Source organism: Schistocerca gregaria, chromosome 8, assembly GCF_023897955.1.
Source record: "Schistocerca gregaria isolate iqSchGreg1 chromosome 8, iqSchGreg1.2, whole genome shotgun sequence".
Taxonomy (NCBI): Eukaryota; Metazoa; Arthropoda; class Insecta; order Orthoptera; family Acrididae; genus Schistocerca; species Schistocerca gregaria.
This window is the reverse complement of record NC_064927.1, coordinates 323,347,791-323,368,610: the sequence shown is the minus strand read 5'-3', so window position 1 is coordinate 323,368,610 and position 20,820 is coordinate 323,347,791. Positions and strand designations below refer to the sequence as shown.

General features: G+C 42.0%; 1 protein-coding gene across 8 annotated transcripts in view; it reads right to left on the bottom strand.

Annotated features, from left to right (window-relative positions):
• The window catches only part of LOC126284945 (DNA ligase 4-like), a 616,842-nt gene that overhangs the window by 206,642 nt on the left and 389,380 nt on the right, over positions 1 to 20,820 (bottom strand). For all 8 annotated transcript variants that reach the window (XM_049984217.1, XM_049984218.1, XM_049984213.1 and 5 more), the window contains exon 3: positions 14,781 to 14,938. In XM_049984217.1, coding sequence (XP_049840174.1) covers positions 14,781 to 14,938 — 158 coding nt within the window. The remainder of the gene's footprint in view (positions 1 to 14,780; positions 14,939 to 20,820) is intronic.

The following is a 20,820-nucleotide window of genomic DNA, read 5'->3' as shown; positions in this document are numbered from 1 at the left end:
TGCACCTCAGTGGTAATGTGGGTGGATTACGACAGTCTCATGAGCAAGGTCGATGTGCTTAGTAAGCAGATGGGTGAACTACTCTCTGACACATATACTAGAGGATGATTCCACATAAGATCTAGAACTCATTCCTTGGTGAACTCTACTGTGGCCGAAGATTCAACCCGGGCAGACATGTGTTGGTACCACAGGAAATTCGGAGATCAGGCGCACAAGCGTACTTTGCAGTGTACCTTTCTCAGTTGTAAGCGACAGGCAGAAGTAATCGCTCCAGACTGTCGGTCACCATCCTTGTGTTTTTTATGACAGATTGCAAGACAGGGCACAAGTTTTTGGTGCACACGGGGTCTGACTTCAGTATTTTGCCACGGATCTAGTTACACAAGTATCAGCCAGCCATCTCATTTTGCCTTTGTGCGGCTAATAATTCAACCACTGTGATGTATGGAATGCACCACATCAAGTTGGACCTGGGATTATGTCACCCCTTGACGTGGAATTTCACCGTGATGGACATAACTGAGCCTATAAGCGGAGCTGACTTCTTAACGAATTATGACTGTTGCCAGATGTCGCCAGCACCTGCCTAACAGACAACGTCATGGGACTACCTGCCAATGATTCCGATATAGCACGGCAGTATACAATGCCAAACTGATCCAGTCGAAGAGCGATGAGTATACCATACTTCTAGAACAATTCACGGCTATCACAAGGCGTCCTGGGGACCCCCACAAATGGTATGTCACAACTCTGTACATTATATCAATACTACCACAGGCCCTCTGATTTCATGTAGACCCAGGCATCTTGCTCCTGAACAATATACTGTTGCCAAGGAGGAATTTAATGCAATGTTGAAGGAAGGCCTCATTTGCCCGTCCAGTGGGCCTTGGTCATCAAGCCACCATTTAGTGCAGAAAAGAATAGTGCATAGCGTCCTTGTAGTGATTACCAAGCCTTGAATGCTATGGCAATACCGGATTGGTAGCCTGTTCCTCTCTTGAAAGATTTTAATTATGCATTATGAGGAAAAAGGTGTTTAGTTTATTATTTTATGCAAAGGCACACAGATTCCTGTTGCCGAAACAGACATTCTGAAAACGGCCATTATAATGCCATTTGGTCTGTTTGAAAGTGTGTTTATGATGTTCAGATTGAGAAATGTTGCTCACACATGAAAAATATTTATAGATTTCATTTTGCAAGGGTTGCAGTGTTGTTTTGCATATCTTGATGATATACTCATATTTTTAGTGACCCCAGAAGAACACTCACACCACCTGACTGAAGTACTTAAATGCCTTGATGAATATAGAGTAGTGTTGAACACCTCAAAGTGTGTTTTTGGCCAGATAGAGGTTACATTTTTAGGCCACCAGATTTCATCAAAGGGATCACTGCCATTACCACAGAAAGTAGAGACTATATGACTATTCCACGGCCAGAATCTGCTAAAGAATTGCGATGATTCTTGGGAGTCCTTAATTTATACCAATGTCACCTACCTCATGTGGCAGAACTCCAAGAGCCTCTTACCATAGCTTTAGCTGGTCCTAAGGTTAAAGGTAAAATGCCGGTATTGTGGCTGGAGTTGATAAAAAACGCATTCGAAGCAGCCAAAAAAAGTATAGCAGATGCAGCCCTTCTTCCACATCTGGCTTTGGAAGTACCTCTTGCGCCGGTAGTAGACCCTAGCCAGATGGCACTCGGTGCTACCTTGCAACAATATGTAGACAGAGCCTGGCAGCCTCTTGCGTTCTTTTCACGAAAGCTGTCTCCTGCGCAGCAACAATGGAGAGCATAAGACCATGAATTTTGGTGATTTATGAGTTCATTAAATATTTCTGTACACAGTTGGAAGCTAGAGTTTTTGTCATTTTTAAATGACAAATGTTCTCTGAGACAATATAATCAACTGGAGTTCATCGCACAATTCACTACTGATGTATGGCATATAACGGGAATCGACAATGTCATTGCAGACTGTCCATCCCAGGTGAGCAGTATTATGAAGATTGTATATTTTGCATAGCTAGTCTGACCACAGGAATCTGACTTTGAGACTGTTTACAAGATGCCATCTCTGGTCTTCAACTTCAGCCAATTGACAGTCCAGCTACAAACACAAAGTTATATTGTGAGGTTTCACACTTGTCCATTCGTTCCTACGGCACAACGTAAACAGCCCTTCGAAAGTCTACATAATTTATGTCACCCTGGCATGAAGGCAACAATTAGACTAACAGCTAGCCGTTTTATGTGCCCTGGAATAAAAAAAGATTGTCACACGTGGGCTCGTGCATGCGTACAGTGACAGCATATCTTATTCATGCTGTGGACAAGAACACAATATCAAGATAGTCAGTACAACACACACAAGTTGCCACTATGGCATCATTTATTGCAGGGCTGTATTTTTTGAAGGAGCCGAGTGTTGCAGGTCCTGTTACATGTACCATCACTGGTTAACACTATGCATGCCTTCTACACAAATGCCATTCCAGCCCTTCAACAGCATGGATGTGTCGGTAGGATATTTTTTATACATGATGCTGCTCCTCTGCCCATTGCATAGCCAGTGAAATGGCTGCTGCAAAGGCACTTTGGAAATAATAGAATTATTAGTCATCATTTCCATATAGCCTAGCTATCCAGATCACCTGATATTATTTCACATGACTTTTGGCTGAGGGATTATCTGAGAGATGATGTGTACAGTGCTCCAATTACGAATATAGTTGAACTGAAGGCACGTATTTTGCAACTCATTCTCAATGCGACTCCTGAGGCGTTCTTATCTGTTTCTCGAATGCAACTTTAAGCAGAAAACGGTGGAGCATATTGAACATATACTGTGCCAGACTCATTACAATTACAAACCCAAGTCACTTTGCTTTTTATGCTGCTTTTGGCACCACAGCAATTATAGAACAATGCCATTTTGCTTTTTATGCAGTTCTTAGCATCAGACTAATTGAATACCAATTTTTCCTATCCAGTGTGTTATGACATCGCCATAGTGTATGGGCTTACCTAACTAACAATGCCACAACTGTAGACTGCTGAACTCTGAACTTGGGCAGTCATACACACTCAACATTACAGATGTGAAATCAAACCTTAGCCATCGTATTGTGATTCATCTGTCATTTTGTAGCCGACCACATTTACAGTAAGATGCTTACAGTGCTATGATTGGTAAAATTTTCATATTATTTTTTTTATCCAAGACATTTAGCAGTAATATACTGTTAAAATTTGACATCATTCTGGGCAATGGTTCTACTTCTACAACATTTTAAACTGGAACTCAATTATGGGCACCTTGAAGATTAGTAACAGCAGAGGGCCTGTAACACTTTGTAATGGAATATCTTCCTCTAGCATTACTTTTCCTCAGCAGTAGTTGTTGATACCAGTATTATTTTTTGAATTTTGGACAGGTTTCAGTTGCTTTTCTGAAAACTTTCATATAATTTTATACACAATATGTTATATCTCAAGCTACAATTTATGAAAAGGAATTACTTTATAAAATATTTTATTTATGATGTTCTAATTGTTAAGTAACAATTCTGAATGTACAGTTAAAATTTTGTTTTTTGGAAACATTTGAAATTATGAATTATTTGCCCACTTAAAATTTCTATTATTAATTATGCAATCCTGTACTGTTTTCTATGCCCTTTAGAATATTGTTATTTCCGCAAAGTGAGAGAGTCATAAGCTTGCTTCTGATGTGATTGGATTTATTTTTTGTTCAAACACTGTCATTTCGGCTCTATTAATGTGAAAAATCAAAATACTTATGATAAACTAAAATGTGAGGAAATCAATGGAAAATATACTTACAAAAAACATTCTGCTACAACAATCTTCCAATTTATTTAGTTCAAACCAACCATGAGGACCTGATGTTAGATTTTAAGCTTCGAGGATCGGACCTCTAGACAAGATTAACTGCAGCCATCTCAACATGACAAGTTAAATAAACTTGAAAGTTCATCGTAATCTTCGCTCCTCTCAAATCTTCATAAAAGACTTTCCTTATTAATTACTTGGACCGGGCATTGTTTAACGTAGAAAATATATAGGAGAAGGAAGGAGGGGGGGATTACAACTCCCTTGTGGAATGCCAGACATCATTTAAGTTTCACTCTATGACTTCTTGTCAGCTCCCACATACTGTGACCTTCTTTACAGGAAATCACAAATCCAGTTGCACAAGTGAAATGATACTCTATAGGCACACAATCTTATTACAAGCCACTTGTGAGGAATGATATCAAAAGTCTTCTGGAATCAATTTGAGCTCCCCTGTCAATAGGACTCATTATTTCATGAGAATAAAAAAATAGTAGTGTTGCACAAGAAAAAGCTTTTGCTATCGAGTACTCTCCTCAATTTTGTGTCTCCAATAATAGCCAGCAATTTGTGTTGTGGAGTAGATTTTTGCATCTGTGTTTGACTACTGTCACACTTCACTAGGTGGAACGATTCAATTAAAGAAGTCAGGGTCAGTCTTATCCCACAATGATAACCTGTCTAGATTTCTTGTCAGAAACAAGGCAACACCAGTTAATTGGTGCAGTCTGATGGAACAGTCAAATGGGTGCCAGCCGCAGGGTCTTCTGGATTGGTTGCACCCTGAGCCATATGCTCTGAACTGTCAGGGTCTGCTTTTTTCCCTCGCATGGCTCTGTTTGGGCCTTCAGCCAGCATCATGGGTGGCTGTCAGGTGTAGTAGTGAGCCAGAAAGGTCAGCATTTGTTTGTGTTGATGTCAACTGAGAACGCTGACCCATCATACATGTCAGTCGAATCCATGACCTGTTGTGCCATCGATGCCACTGTCTCCTAGCCAGCCGAGCCCTGGGCCAATCAAGGTCTCATTGCGGTGGGAGGTTCATAATTGGTGCACAGCCTTGTTGTTGCCAGTGGACCAGCCACTACCCCACCCTCCACAATATTCCATCCCACCAGTGAAGCCAGCTGCATCAGAGTTGTCTCTTTCAGTAGATCTGCTGCCCAGGAATCTTATGCACTATCCAGTTTTGCAACGGAGGTCATGGCAGAAGCCAGGCTATTTTCAGTACTATGTGGCCTTTTCATAGGCAGTGAGTGATTTAGTACCCTGTGTAGTGTTTCGTGATATTTGTAAACATCCCAAAACACCGTCGGAAAGCTGTCGACAAGAGATGCTTGTGAGTCAGTCTAATAAGGATAAATGTAGTGGGAAAGGGAAACTGTGTGTTTTCCTTTGTTGTATGCAGGGAATGTGGAGCAGTGGTGGAGCCAGAGAGAAGGGTTCCAGTAAAAATGGTATTGCAACCACTGGTTGTCCGGGAGTCATTTGTGCCATGGTGCAGCAAGTGCCTAAATCCGAGAGCCATGGAGTAAATGATGCACCAACAAGGGCATAATGAACAATTGAACAGCAGTAGTTGTTGATCTGGGTTGCTCTCTCAGGTCCTAAAGTACACGCGTATGAATGTTTCTGAATGTACTCGAAAGAGTGGTATTACTGTAGCAATTGTTTGTTGTGCAGTTAAAAGAAATGGTGAAAATGTTGGGCAAAATATGTCCCTGTTTGTGAGAAGTGAGGCTATTTATTTAGTAGTGCAGTAGAGAGAACTTGTGGAAGCATTCCAGGAATCTTCACCGCAGCTGGGTCGACAGGGAGGTGGCACAGAAGGATCCGGGCCACCAAACAAATACACTGACAAGAGAGGATAAGGTAATACTACTTTCATCTGGCCGTGTATTAATGTCAGCAAAGTATTGCCCAGTTATATTGGCATGGGGCGTGACTTCCCGCTAGTGTTGGTATAAAACCCACCACAAACCCTATAAAATAAACATCAGCAGGAGATGGGGGAAAAATACACTACATCTGCCAGCAGATGTTGAGATGCACAGTGATGAGCTGGTGTGACTACTGCAGCAGAACGGTGCAGAGCACTGTCACAAAAGGCATGTGTAAGTGTGGTATGGGAAGAGCCATTGACTCACTTCTTTACTTGCCAGCAGCAATAGGCCTGGCTCAACAGTTCTTATGTGGACATCAACTACTGTGGACTTGGCCTTCGCCTCGCATCATGCTGTTTACCATGTGCTTAATTTATTCAGTCACTCATGCAGGTTGCATTGTGATTTGGCGTGCTTGTCTTCATGTGGTGTTCGGACTACCTGCTCCCCTGTAGACTGATTCTCATGTCATGTTTCATTCCCTCTTCGCAGTTTCAGCTCCTTGGCTTGTAGTTCGGCCAGTGTCAAATAGTATAGTTATATTTCGTACTGACAGTGATGGTTTTGTGACATTGTCATGCCTGTGCAGATACATAAATAGCAACATAAGATGTTCATACAAGTGTGTTACTTTTCTTTTTTTCTTAGTGTTAAACTGTGCTGAAACGAAATAAACGTTGTTGAAATCTTGTGTTTTGGGTTCCAAAAACCTCTTAAACTGTAACAAGAAGCCACAATCAAGTAATACTATAATAATTATTTTGAATTAGATAATATTTTAGTGTCCTTGATGGTGCATGTATGTTCGTCATAAAATAGGCATTAAGTTGCTTCAGAATTTTAATTCTCAGCTTCAGTGTATTAACATCACCTAATGTTGCAATTATGTACGTGTTTGTTCAGCCTAGTCGAATATTTTGTTTAGAATACTGAGATTTGTTTCTCTCTTGATATGGGATGATGAATGGTTCCACAGCATGCTTCAACATCTCTCACACACAAATACCACATTTAATTGCTAACTGCATCAAACTGTGGGTGCAGTTTCTAAACATAAGCACAAAACACAACAGTATCTGAGCTATTAAGATAAGACAAAATAATGAACTATGACACATATGACAAAACAGGAAGACCAAACACAGTAATGCCCCCCCCCCCCCCCAATTTGCACTTCACTAACTCGAAATTTTAGATGAGTTTATTGCAAGGTGAATTGCCACTTTACTGTATGGAAATCACTTACTGCAAAATGCTGAATGCATCGCCTCCTTTCCCATTCAATTCATTTATGGTCCATAAATATAAATGTAAATGTATCATTGTTGTTCATAAGCATCCAACAATGTCAAAGCCTGCTCAGCTCACTCACTGAAGCCCGCATGAAAAGTTGTGGTAAATTTCATTTCTCTGATAGCTTACAAGTGTATTAAAGAATTGTGCAGTACAATAGTGTAACCAAGTGAGAGTTACGAGTGAACAGAAGATAAAATGAGAATGCTTTACAAAATTAGAGCTGCAGTTCTGCCCAGTCCTGTGACAGATTGGCACTGCTAAGTCGCCTGTTTATGACCGTAAGAAAACCTGTAATAAAACTTTGGATTTTGAGCTGAATGAAGATTAACTAGCCACAAAATAAAAACAGACTACTGGGAAGAAGCTGACCACCAATGATGATGCTGTGTAAAACTGCCACAAACAAGTATACTTTGTTCGAGTTCTGTACTTAAACTGTGTCAACCTACTGGCTACAGTGGAAAATATTCACAGATAAATTAAGTCAAACAGATTTCAGGGTTATACTGGATGGCTGTTCAGATTCTGTAAGTGGCATGATATTTCTAACAGGAAAGTGTGTGGGGGAAGTTTAACTGCAGACATTGCAAGAGGTGAGCCTTTCCCTAAAGAATTAAAGAATGTTTTAAAAGCAGGAAGTTTATCTTTGTCACAGTTATACAATGCATATAAAATTTGATCTTTTTGGAAGTCCATCACTGACAGTACATAGGCCAGCAGGAAATACAGTAGAACATCTGGATATAAAGTGAGTAACAAAGAACTTCTATATGGTAATGCTGATGGTTTACACAATTTAAAATCACTTATAATTGGGAAATTAGTAAAATGTAGGTCACTCTCACATATTATGTAGCATCTCCCATTCATCCATAACACTAACAAAGGAATTTGGATTACCACACAATTATTTTCTAATTGTATCAAGAATGATTTCGTACTTCAAGTTCAAAAATTCCAAACTGAAAGTGTGCTGATATTTGGTAATGCTCCTGTTCATCCCCCCGATCTCTCTAGTAATGATGGAGCGCATTGCACAAAAGAGTCTCAAATAAAAATAAGTTCCTTCCTTAAGCGATGATGAAAATATTGACATGGCATCAACATCAGAGAGTAGTTCCTCTTTGGCTGCTGCGGAACACATCATTGTAGATCCAGATGACACCAGCAAATAGCCGGTAGGGTACATACCATTCTACAGTAAACATAGCATGTAACTTTCAGGTATAGTGCATAATTTCATTTTTCAATAAATACAGTACTGTACCTGTGCAGTGGTTATATATCAAGAATGTAACCACTGAACATGTATTGGAAAATTAATTTTTTTAATTGTTTACTATTGTGATAACATCACATTAGGTGATGTTAAATTAAATATACTATATAATATTTCACACAATATTACAGTTTATCCATTTTAACCACTACACACACTGTATGCAATAATCCTAATTATAGTTTCAAGTAAGTATCTTATAAAACATTTCTATAATTTGGAATTTAAATAATTTGAACTCTGTCTTGTCTCAGTCAGTCTGAAATAAAAACGTCCTATTGTAGATAGCAATTAATATCCAAGTACAGGGCACGACATTCAGATTGGTAGTTGCATTAAAAAGAAAAAAAAACATATTCACAACAAACAAAAAAATAAGTTATCAGAGATGTTCAGTAAGTAATGCATCACATTTGCTTTCCAGCCAGTTTCATTCAAAAAAAAAAAAAATGCGGAATTAGTTTGGGACATTGTAGAATATTCCTGCTTCAGCCCCTTTAGTTTCATGAAGCTTGATAGGTAGTGACATTATACATTGCCTTAAAAAAGGGCCTGTAATGGAGGCAGAGAGCTGTCTTTGAATTTCTTTTGGCAGGAAAGCAAAGAACTGTAGACATTCAGAGGCACTCGCAGAATGCCTATGGAGACCTGGTGCTGAACAAAAGCATCGTGACTCACTAGGGAGGGGGGATCTGACATCACCTCAACAAGGTCATACAAAACTGTGAGATCTCCTGCTTGCCGGCCATCCGCACACAGCTGAGAGTCTTGCAATGTTGAAACATGTGGACACTCTCCATCAAAGTGACCGATGAATCAATATCAAGTACCTCGCTGCTCAAATAGACATGTCTTCTGGTAGTGCTGACACACTCACCCACCAGGTGCTTGACTGCTGGGTTCCTCAGCACCTAACAGGATACCATAAAGAGCAATAAAGGACCATTTGTGCAGAATTCCTTGCACATTATGAAGCTGATTTTAATAATTTTTTGTCACATGTCATGGTTTCATCGCTTCAAACTGGAAACAAAATTGTTGTGACTCACCGATATTTCAAAGTGCCGCCGCGCAGTTACGCACGTCCTCTACATGCGGCACTGTCTGCCAGCCATGCAGCAGCAGCGCCACCTAAGCCGCCAGCCAGCCAGCGGCTGCTAGACTTGGACTCAGTTATGATTTGACTGTTAAAGTGTACACACGTCTTACTCTGTTTACTTGATCTGTGACTTTCATGTATTGCGTCTTCCTTTCAATATATTTGTCCAACTTGAAGTTATAACAATGGGCGATAAGGTAGTGATTTTTCTTTTCCATCGTTGGCCCACATGTTTCCATGGCTACTTTAGAGCAACTATTGAAAGGTCTCATAGAGCAGCAAACACTTCTCATGAATGTGATTCGTGATTTCGTCGCGGCATCGAATGCAGGGCATCTCTCGTCGTTGTCTCTACCTACTTTACCTCCTTACGACGAGACAGTGGAAGACTGGTCTCATTACGAAAATCGTCTTCGACTGTACTTCTTGGCATCTCACGTCGCGGACGAAAAAACATGTAAGTCTCTGTTCCTTTCATGGATTTCACCTCAAATGTATTGGTTGTTGTTGCAATTGGCTACATCAAAAGAACCTGCGTCTTTGTCCTTTGCTGAAATGTGCTCATTTCTGCCCGTCTATTTTCAAAAGCAAACACATGTGGTAGCCTCTCGTGTTGCCTTTTATCGTTGTCAAAAACAACCGAATCAATCCTATCACACTTGGGCTGCTGAACTTCACGGCCTCAGTAGATAGTGTCAATTTGTTACTGAAGTTTACAAAGAATCCTAAGCCGATTCCATGGTACAGGATACTATTATCCAATCGGTGCCCTACAAAGAAATTAGGCAATGTGCCCTTCAGTTGGCAAATCTGCCTCTGGATGAAGTCCTATCCATTGCTCAGTCTTTTGAAATTTCTTGCGCTACTGGAGTGCAAATAGAGGCATGGGGCAACAGTAAATACAACCTCTGTGCGATGTTGATGAAGCGTGTGGCATGTTCCCGCCAGCCGACGTGACCACAGTAAGCTCCCAAGTGCAGCCTCGGCCTAATCGTAAACAAACCTCTAAGAAACTGCATCAAAACCCATGGCAACTTCCTTCATGTCTGCGGTGTTTTACAAAACATTCACAAGAAGATTGTCCACAACGTTGGACTGTGTGTCACAAATACAAAAAAAAAGGGTCCTGTGTCATCCGTTTGCAAATCCGACCGCATACATTATGTTCATGAACATGACGCTGCTTCTGATTCTGTGTTGTCTGTCAATTGTACTTCTTCCCTTTCAGGGAAGTTATTCCTCACTGTCCAAATACTTGTACGAGATGTTCGCATGCAGGTGGATACCGGTTTTGCTGCCACTACCTTCAATTCTCAGACGTATCTTCAGTTGGGTTCTCCAATCCTGTCACCTGTAATTACAGACTTACAATAAACAGGAGATTTCTCTCTTGGGACAATTTGATGCTGAGGTATCTTACAAATCTGTTGTTCACACTGTTCCCATATTTGTGGTCGACCATAGTAATGCGGAGAATCTTTTTGGTTTCGGTGCCTTTCGCTTTTTTGGGTTCTCCATAGATGACTCTGTCAATATGATGCTATTCCTTATGCTCAATTGGATTCCTTGTCGACAACATTTTCTTCCCTTTTTTCTCCTGGGTTAGGCCGTGCAAATGACTTTGAATCTCATATCATGCTCAAACCCACTGCTTGGGCTAAGTTTTTTTGGGCTTGGCCCATTCCTGTGGCCCTTCATAATCAGGTCAAACGGGAGCTGGATCGTCTCACTGCTTCAGGGGTCTCGCTTCCTGTCACTTCCAGTGAGTGGTCCTCTCCTGCTGTTGTCGTTGCTAAGTCAAATGGTGATATTTGTCTCTGTGGCGATTTCAAAGTCACTGTAAATTCTCAATGCCTTATTGACACTTACCCTATGCCTCGACCTGAAGAATTGTTCACTAAACTTGCTGGAGGCCAGTATTTTTCTAAACTTGACCTGTCAGAAGCTTATCATCAACTTCCTCTCGGCACTGCTTCCTGGCAGTTTCTGGTCCTTAACACACCTTTCGGCCTCTATCAATACCAACTATTGTCATTCGGGGTTGCCAGTGCCCCTGCTCTCTTTCAGCGATTTTTGGAACAATTATTTCTCACTGTCCCTGGGTGTATAAATTACATGGACGACATTGTTGTCACTGGCTCCGCCACTGACGAACATCTTCAAAATCTCCACACACTTTTTCATGTCTTACAGACTGCCTGTCTTAAGTGTAATCTTCAGAAATCAAAATTTTTTCAGGCATCTATCACGTACTTGGGATTTCAACTCTCTCGGGATGGCATTCGTCTGCTTCAGCAAACTCTCACTGTGATCGATGCCCTTCCTCGCTGTACATCTGTTAAGGAACTGCAGGCCTTCTTGGGGAAAATAGCATACTATCACAAGTTTTTACCATCTGCTGCTTCGGTGGCACAGCCATTGCATCGCCTGTTGCTTAAAAACGTGCCTTTTCACTGGTCCGCATCATGCGATGCGGCTTCCAGAAATTGAAGACTATGCTGAAACAGGCCCCATGCCTGGCTACTTATCGATCTGGCCAACATCTTTTTCTTGCCACGGACACCTCTCAATATGGGGTTGGTGCAGTCCCTGCGCACCACTTTTCTGATGGTTCTGAACAACCCGTTGCTTATGCTCCAAAACGCTCATGGATGCCCAACAAAAGTATTCTCAAATTGAAAAAGAAACTTTTGCCATTATTTATGCTCTTCATAAGTTTGTGTGTTTTTCTCTATGGATCCAAATATCATCTTGTTATGGATCACAAACCACTTCTTTCCTTGTTTCATCCATCAACGTCACTTCCCAACAAGACTGCACACCGCCTCCAGTGTTGGGCTCTTTACTTGTCTCATTTCAATTATGAGATTCATTTCCGGCCGACGGCTCAACATGCGAATGCTAATGCACTGTCTCACCTTCCCATTGGTCTTGATCTGGCATTCAATAGGGACGAACTTTTGTGTTTCCACCTGGATGTTGCCCGAGCAGCGGGTTGTGGACAGGTTCCCCATCACTGTGGACCGGCTGGCGGCTGCTACAGGTTCTGACCGTACCCTCTCCCAGGTTTTACGCTGTATTGAGAATGGTTGGTCAGATCATCCATCCACGAAGACTTCTGATCTGTTGCGGAAATACTATGCTTTGCATTACCACCTCATGGCTAGGGATGGTGTTATCCTCCTTTCCACTGACAATGCTTCGCCACGTGTTGTGGTACCTGCATCTTTGCATGCTTCGTTCTTGCGCCTCCTTCACCAAGAGCACTGGGGTGCCTCTCGCACAAAATCTCTGGCGCACAGTCATGTGTACTGGTACAGTATCGACTCTGAAATCGCGCACATGGTCACTGCCTGCAGCCCTTGTGCATCACAGGTCGCCACCCCGAAGTCATCTTTGTCACCATAGCCTTCGCCTGAGAAGCCCTGGGAGCATATTCATGCTGACTTTGTGGACCCTTTTTTAGGTACTTATTGGCTTCTCATTATTGACACCTACTATAACTTTCCTTTCATTGTCCGTTGTACGTCGCCAACCACTGCGGCAAACCACCAATGCTCTAGCTCGGACTTTCTCTTTGGAAGGCCTTCCGTCTACTCTTGTTACTGATAATGGGCCGCAATTTTTGTACCCGTCACGGCATCCTGAATGTCACGGCCACTCCGTCCCATCCACAGTCAAACAGTGAGGCTGAACGACTAGTCCGCACATTTAAGGCTCAGATGAGGAAACTCCTGCCTTCTTTTTCTGCTGATGATACGCTTCTCCAATTTCTGGCTTCTTACCGTTTCACCCCCATGGGCGACTACAGCCCGGTTGAGCTCTTACATGGCCGACAGCCCCGCATGCTACTTCATCTTCTGCGGCCTTCAACCTCACGGCCACGGGTGCCTTCGCTTGGCTGGTTCACTGCCGACGACCTTGTATGGGTACGGGGATATGGCAGGTGGCCAAAATGGAATCCTGGCCACCTCTTGCAACACCGTGTCCACCATCTGTATGAAATCCAGACCGACACAGGTATTGCAGTGCGTCATTTGGACCAGCTTCGGCCTCGTGTGCCGGCAACCCCTGTTCCGGATGCTGCTACACCACCTTCAGCTCTACCTGATGCTCGGGATACTGGAATCTCCTATTACTCACAATGCAGTCCTCTCACCATCATATCGGTGCCAGCACAAGAACTGACGCCACCAGGAGACGTGCCCATGGAGGAACCAGATGACCATCATCTGTTGGTGCAACTCTACTTGCCTCCTTCTCCTACGGACGCAGACACATCGCATGTGTCTCCTGTTATAACAACCAGACTTGGTGCAATGGGCAGATTGGTGCACGGGGCCCCAGCAGATTCGACCCCGACGTCTCCTGTCATCTCGACCCGTTATCATCGGGGACACTTCCGTCCATACGGGAAGCCTCCTCCTCGAGACTTTACGGCCAGTCAAACAACACCTATGGATGTTAGCAATCTACAGGCCATCTCCATCAAGACCTGTGCAAAAAATTCAAAGGGGGGAAAAGTGTTGAGACTCACCAATCTTTCAAAGTGCGCCGCGCAGTTACGTGTGTCCTCTACATGTGGCGCTGTCTGCCGGCCATGCAGCAGCAGCGCCACCTAAGCGGCCAGCCAGCCAGCGGCTGCTAGACTTGGACTCAGTTATGATTTGACTGTTTAAGTGTACACACGTCTTACTCTGTTTACTTGATCTGTGACTTTCATGTATTGCATCTTCCTTGAAATATATTTGTCCAACTTGAAGTTATAACAAAAATTGCAATCCATGAAGTGCTGCCACACCATCTCTTCTCTGCAGAAAAAGTTCAAAACCACACTCTCAGACAATAAGGTCATGGTGATGGTCTTCTGCGAGTCTTGAAGGGGTTTTTCTGTTTGATGTCCTCCCTCATGGTGCAACAATAAACTCCAAAGTGTATTGTGCTACATTCAGGAAATTGAAGAAACAACTTCAGTACGTTCATTGCCATAAAATTGCAAACAAACTTCTCCTTCTCCATGATGACACAAGGCCTCACACAAGTTTGTGCATCTGAGAGGTGCTCATAAAACTTGATTGTGGATGATGGGGAGATTGCTGACGTAGCAAGGCGATGGCTCTGATGTCGACCAGCAGGCAAACAGGCCCTCCCAGTGAGGCACTGTAAGACCACTGCATTGAACACAGATTATGTTGAAAAATAGGATCTTGTAGCCAAAAGAGTGGGTAATAATACAATGTATTAGAAACCTGAATAAAACCAACCTGCTTTCAGGAAACAATGTGTTGCATTACTAATTGTACATCACTTGTGCATGGAGTAAGGAAAAATGTGGTCTCTGGTTAATTCATACCTAAAATTCAGCAGTTTTAATGCATCCATCCCATCTTTAGGGAGACAAAGTATGCGTATATAAATCTTAGCCAGAGCATGTTCTTTAACACCGTATGCTGATCTTTCTCTGTCAAACTTTGGTATCAACAACCTTAGCACTGGATAGAAGCTGATTTCCTGAGAACAATGAAAGACCAGAGTTACTGGAGTTATTTAAAGGCAAATATCAATCAATGGGTTAGTGACATAAAACATTAAGAACAAAACACAAACATTGAAAAACAACAAATAGGGTAAGAAATTTATTTCAAAATTAAAAGAAAAACAACAGAATATTACATACAAAAATCCAGGATGGAATGTAACAATATTATGAAAAGGAAAGTTGACACTCTAAGACAATGAAAGTGCAGGCCGTATTGGTAGAAGACTACTACAAAATCAAGGGTGAGATAAAAAAGTGTGAGATCAAGTCCCACTCGTAAACTATGGAACCTAAGCAGGCTTTATGATTGGTCATCAAGGACAAACCACTTGATGCTGCACCCATCAAAATAAAGAATGCAATAACTACAGAGGGCTTTGGGGTGACAGCTGTACATAAGGTCTCAAAACCAGTTCCTCAGGGGGAAGGGGGAAATGGTTGCAAGAAAGAGATTAACTTTCTACTGGTGACTGTAAATAACAACAAGACTCAGAGAGTTTTTGAAGTCCTATATAAGCTTTGCTTTCGGGTAGGGACAAAAGAGTATAATAAGTGAGAAGATCCAGGTTTAACCACACCAGCCAAAAGTTTAGCATAAAATGAAGATGTGTGAAGTGTGCTGGCCTATATTTAACTAGATTATAAGATTGTGCTTGAAGGACAGGAAAGCTGACCCCAGTTGTGCAGATTGCAATGGCAAGCACCCACCAAATTACCTAGGTTGTGAGGCATGGCAAAAATTGGTGCTTAACAAAAGGCAACAGAAAGCCACCTCCACAGCTGCTGTTGAGGTTGGCCAAAAAAACTTGCCAGCATGGGAATTTTCAATCGCAGTCCAGCCTGTTTCCTCAGTAGAACCTGTGGACCTCTCCCCTGCACTACTCTGATGCTGTGCTCTCTCCAGCAGCATTGACAGACTCGCCTCCACCATCAGTACTCCCACAGTACTCCCACCACCTCAAGCGACAGCCACCAGCTGCAGTGGAGCCAGTGTCATTCCACAACACACAGCAACCACACTCCAAGCCCGAAGAGCAAGTTTATGGAGGTTAGGGCATTATTCGTTGGCCTCAACCTCAGCAACACAATTAGGAAGTTTAAAGAAACCATTAAAGTGGTCCGTACCGAACCAAATAAATTTCCAAAATAATGATAATTGCAGAGGCCACCCTATCATTATTCGGCAATGGCCTGTAGATATCTGGAACTTACTGATCCTGCAGATCATCAAATGGAGTACCAGTGTAATTCATGAAAAATGACCCAACTACAAGGGTAATCCCACAAGTAAGGTCTCCTATTTTTTTATAGTACATCGACCTGTTTATTTCTACAATGGTTTACGTCAGTTTACAGCTTGAATATTTAGCTATTTTTTGTCATAATCAGCATTTCTGTTGATGCATTTCTGCAGACACTGTGGCAGTTTTTGTATGCCCATGTCATACCAGCTCACTACCATGTTGTTCAGAAAGTTATGAACCTCTTCTTTCACCTCGTCATCGGAGTTAAACCGCTGGGACCACAATTAACACTGACAGGTACTGTGAGACTCTGAAAAAACTTAAATGGGAAATTCAGAACGGGAGAAGAAGAATGTTGAGCAAGGGCATACACATTCTCCATGACAACGCTCACCCACACTCGCTCAGCAAACCGTTGCCCTCCTGCAACAGTTTCAGTAGAACATAATCACCCACCCACCCACCCTATAGTCCTGACTTGGCGCCCAGTGACTATCACCTGTTCCCTAGGTTAAAAGAACATTTGGCTGGAAAGCGATTCAGCTGGGATGATGAGGTAAAAGAAGAGGTTCATTACTTTCTGAACAGCATGGCGGTGAGCTGGTATGACATGGGCATACAAAAACTGCCACAGTGTCTACAACAATGCATCGATAGAAATGGTGAAAAATGCTCCGACAGAAATGGTGATTATGTCAAAAAACAGCAAAATGTTCAAGCTGTAAACTGATGCAAATCATTGTAGAAATAAACAGGTCTATGTACTTATTAAAAAATAGGAGACGTTCCTTTTGGGATTACCCTCGTACAGTCCTTTCTAGACCAGCTTGGTATAGGTGTTGTCTGCAATATGGAGAAGCATGTATTACTGACCAGTTGTTTCAAGATGTGCTGTTACTCTGCCCACAGGACTGGTATTCTTGGCCGTTACAGCCATGGCAGTGGGGTAGCGATATTGGTAAACTGGAGGGTTTGGAAGATTTGTCACCAGACATGAAGATACCAGATTTGGTCATGGACAAGGAAGCTGATACAGAATTTAAAATAGGAAACCAAGTTTTTAAGGTAGCTTCTCGATTTCCTTCAAACAGTGGCCACCTGAACAAGAGAAATAGTTTAAAGTCTTCATGACACGCTGCTCTGGATGTGCTTGCTGCTAGTAACTATTCATTTCATGTCATGGCTTTCTTTGAATTGATACTGGAAATATATCCTTGACCACTAGGACTGATACACAATGGTGGTTCAATTTATGTTACTGGCATCATTTCACACTTACTATGATACTTTCATTTATGGGACTCTCGTGATATTTTTGGAATCAGATTTATTTGTTATAAAAGTTTATATGTAATATTCACTATGTAGTGGAGATGCTGAGGTGCAGATAGGCACAACAAAAAGACTGTTACAAATAAAGCTTTCAGCCAGTAAGACCTTTGTCAAAAGCAAAAGAAAGGTGCGCACATGCCCGCTCGAGCACACGCACACATGCAGTCATGTGTATGCAAGGGTGTGTGTGTGTGTGTGTGTGTGTGTGTGTGTGTGTGTGTGTGTGTTCTATTTCTGATAAAGGTCTGCTGTGAGTCTCCCTTTTAATCCCAACTGCATTTCCTTGACCAGAATAGAGACCCCTGGGTCAGTCAAACAATTAACCTTATGCTTTATTAGCTGCACAACTCCTTCTCTTTCCGCATCTTCATTTTCCAGGTCATAAAATGAATTTGTAGTCAATAGTCAGTACATTGACTATTACTTCCTGGTTATTACCCTTTTCCACTTCCCCTGCTTCTTTCTCACTCTCATTGAAAAGCTGTCTAGCCCCATGCTCTGAACTCTCCTCCTCCTCTCTCACCAACAATCACCAAAATCAGCCTTGCCTTGTCTGTGTCACCTGTTTGTTTTTTATGTCCAACTCAAGTTGCGTGCACTCTGGTGAGTGTTGCAATGGACTGTGGTTGAGGATTCCCTTGGTGAATGTCGGCCTGATGTTTAGCGGTACCACCATGGAACACTGGTTGACACTTAGTTCCCACCTCCATAATTAAATGGAAGGTTTCCATATAACAGCCAACTACTAAGCCTCGGCAAACACAGGTATCTCTATGCAGTGCAGTTGTCCTGCGTTGCAAATATTCAAACTCCTAGGATACATGCAATAAACCAGGCAATGTAATGTTCTACTTTAGAACACTGCTACTGGGTGTCCACTCATCAGTCTCACCCCTCCCATCCTGTACATACAGTTCACCGTTATTCTCCTTGCAACTAAAAATATCAGGTGCCTCTGGCTTCTACAAGCTTCCAGTAGTGTCCTACCTCCAATTTTCTTTATTTTTTCTTGTGTTACTAATAGCTAAATATTCAAGCTGCAAACTGATGTAAACCATTGTAGAAATAAACAGGTCGATGTACTTATAAAAAAATAGGAGACCTTACTTTTGGGATTATCCTTGTAGTTGGGTCATTTTTCATGAATTACACTGGTACTCCATTTGAGGATCTGCAGGATCAGTAAGTTCCAGATATCTACAGGCCATTGCCGAATAATGAGAGGGTGGCCTCTGCAATTATCATTATTTTGGAAATTTATTTGGTTCGGTACGGACCATTTTAATGGTTTCTTTAAACTTCCTAATTATGTTGCCGAGGTTGAGGCCAACGAATAATGCCCTAACCACCTTAAACTTGCTCTTCGGGCTTGGAGTGTGGTTGCTGTGTGTTGTGGAATGACACTGGCTCCACTGCTGCTGGTGGCTGTCGCTTGAGGTGGTGGGAGTACTGTGGGAGTACCGGTGGTGGAGGCGAGTCTGTCAATGTTGCTGGAGAGATCACAGCATCAGAGTAGTGCAGGGGAGAGGTCCACAGGTTCTACTGAGGAAACTGGCTGGACTGCGATTGAAAATTCCCATGCTGGCAAGTTTTTTTGGCCAACCTCAACAGCAGCTGTGGAGGTGGCTTTCTGTTGCCTTTTGTTAAGCACCAATTTTTGCTATGCCTCACAACCTAGGTAATTTGGTGGGTGCTTGCCATTGCAATCTGCACAACTGGGGTCAGCTTTCCTGTCCTTCAAGCACAATCTAATAATCTAGTTAAAATATAGGCCAGCACACTTCACACATCTTCATTTTATGCTAAACTTTTGGCTGGTGTGATTAAACCTGGATCTTCTCACTTATTATACTCTTTTGTCCCTACCCGGAAGCAAAGCTTATATAGGACTTCAAAAACTCTCTGAGTCTTGTTGTTATTTACAGTCACCAGTAGAAAGTTAATCTCTTTCTTGCAACCATTTCCCCTTCCCCTTGAGGAACTGGTTTTGGGACCTTATGTCACCCCAAAGCCCTCTGTAGTTAGTGCATTCTTTATTTGATGGGTGCAGCATCAAGTGGTTTGTCCTTGATGACCAATCATAAAGCCTGCTTAGGTTCCATAGTTTAAGAGTGGGACTTGATCTCACACTTCTTAGCTAGGGAAATGCAATTAGCCTACAAAGGAAATTGCTTGTAAATCACTCGTACAACCCATACCAAACAGGACTGGCAGAGGATACTGAATGTCTACAGAGAAGGACAGCATGGCTGGTTGTAGGTTTGTTTGACTCACAGGATAGTGTCACACACATGCTGAAAGGAGTGAACCAGCAGACTCTTGAAGACAGATGGAAACAATCTGAAGAAAGTCTGCTAACAAAATTTCAGGAACTGACCTTATAGGGATATTATACATCCCCTACCTCTTACTCCCAAAGGGAGGACAAGATTAGATTAATTACACACCGCACAGACACACTTAAACAATCATTTTTTTGTCCTCCATATGTAAATGAAATGGGAAAAAGTGAGGCATACCCTCTGCCATGTACTTCACAGTGGTATGCAGAGTACAGATGTAGATCCTACAGTGAAAGACTGAAGTGATGAATATCGTCTTCATACATGCCAGAATATACTAGATAAATCTGCACCAACAGAAAACTATCTTAACACAGAAGCCTGAAGAGTAAGAATACCAGTATTAGATTCCCAGTATCATCCTTCTGGGACTGCATTATGAAGGAGGTATGACATGTATCACATGAAAGACTTCAACAATAGAGATTCTGGATTTTAACTCATAATTGCCTGAAGCCCTGCATTTTCTACACTAGATGGTGACATGCAGAATGAGAATTTCTAATGATAGTTCCATTGTAACATTGGGAATAACATGAATATCAAACAGTTTTGGACCTAACAGGCTCTGCTCAAAAGTTTACATATTTAACTGGAATTATAAGCAAATATGACTTCAGTTTGCATTTGAAAATGTTTTCATTGTCTGTTATTACCTTCTGTTCCGAAAGGAAGTAATCAGATATTTTCACAAGTGCATACTTTACACCCTTCCATCAACAGCAACATTGTTAGAGATGGTGAATAAGGTCCCCTAATGAGAAAGTTAAATGGATGTTTTACCTTGTTCTCCCTCAATACAAGCCATTACTGTAGAGAATCACAAATTACAGCTCTCTTCTAAAACAGTGAAAACATAAGTTTCAGAAGCACTGATTTTCCCCTACTGATAAGTATTTAAATGTATAAGATGTATTATATAATTACTACTAGAAT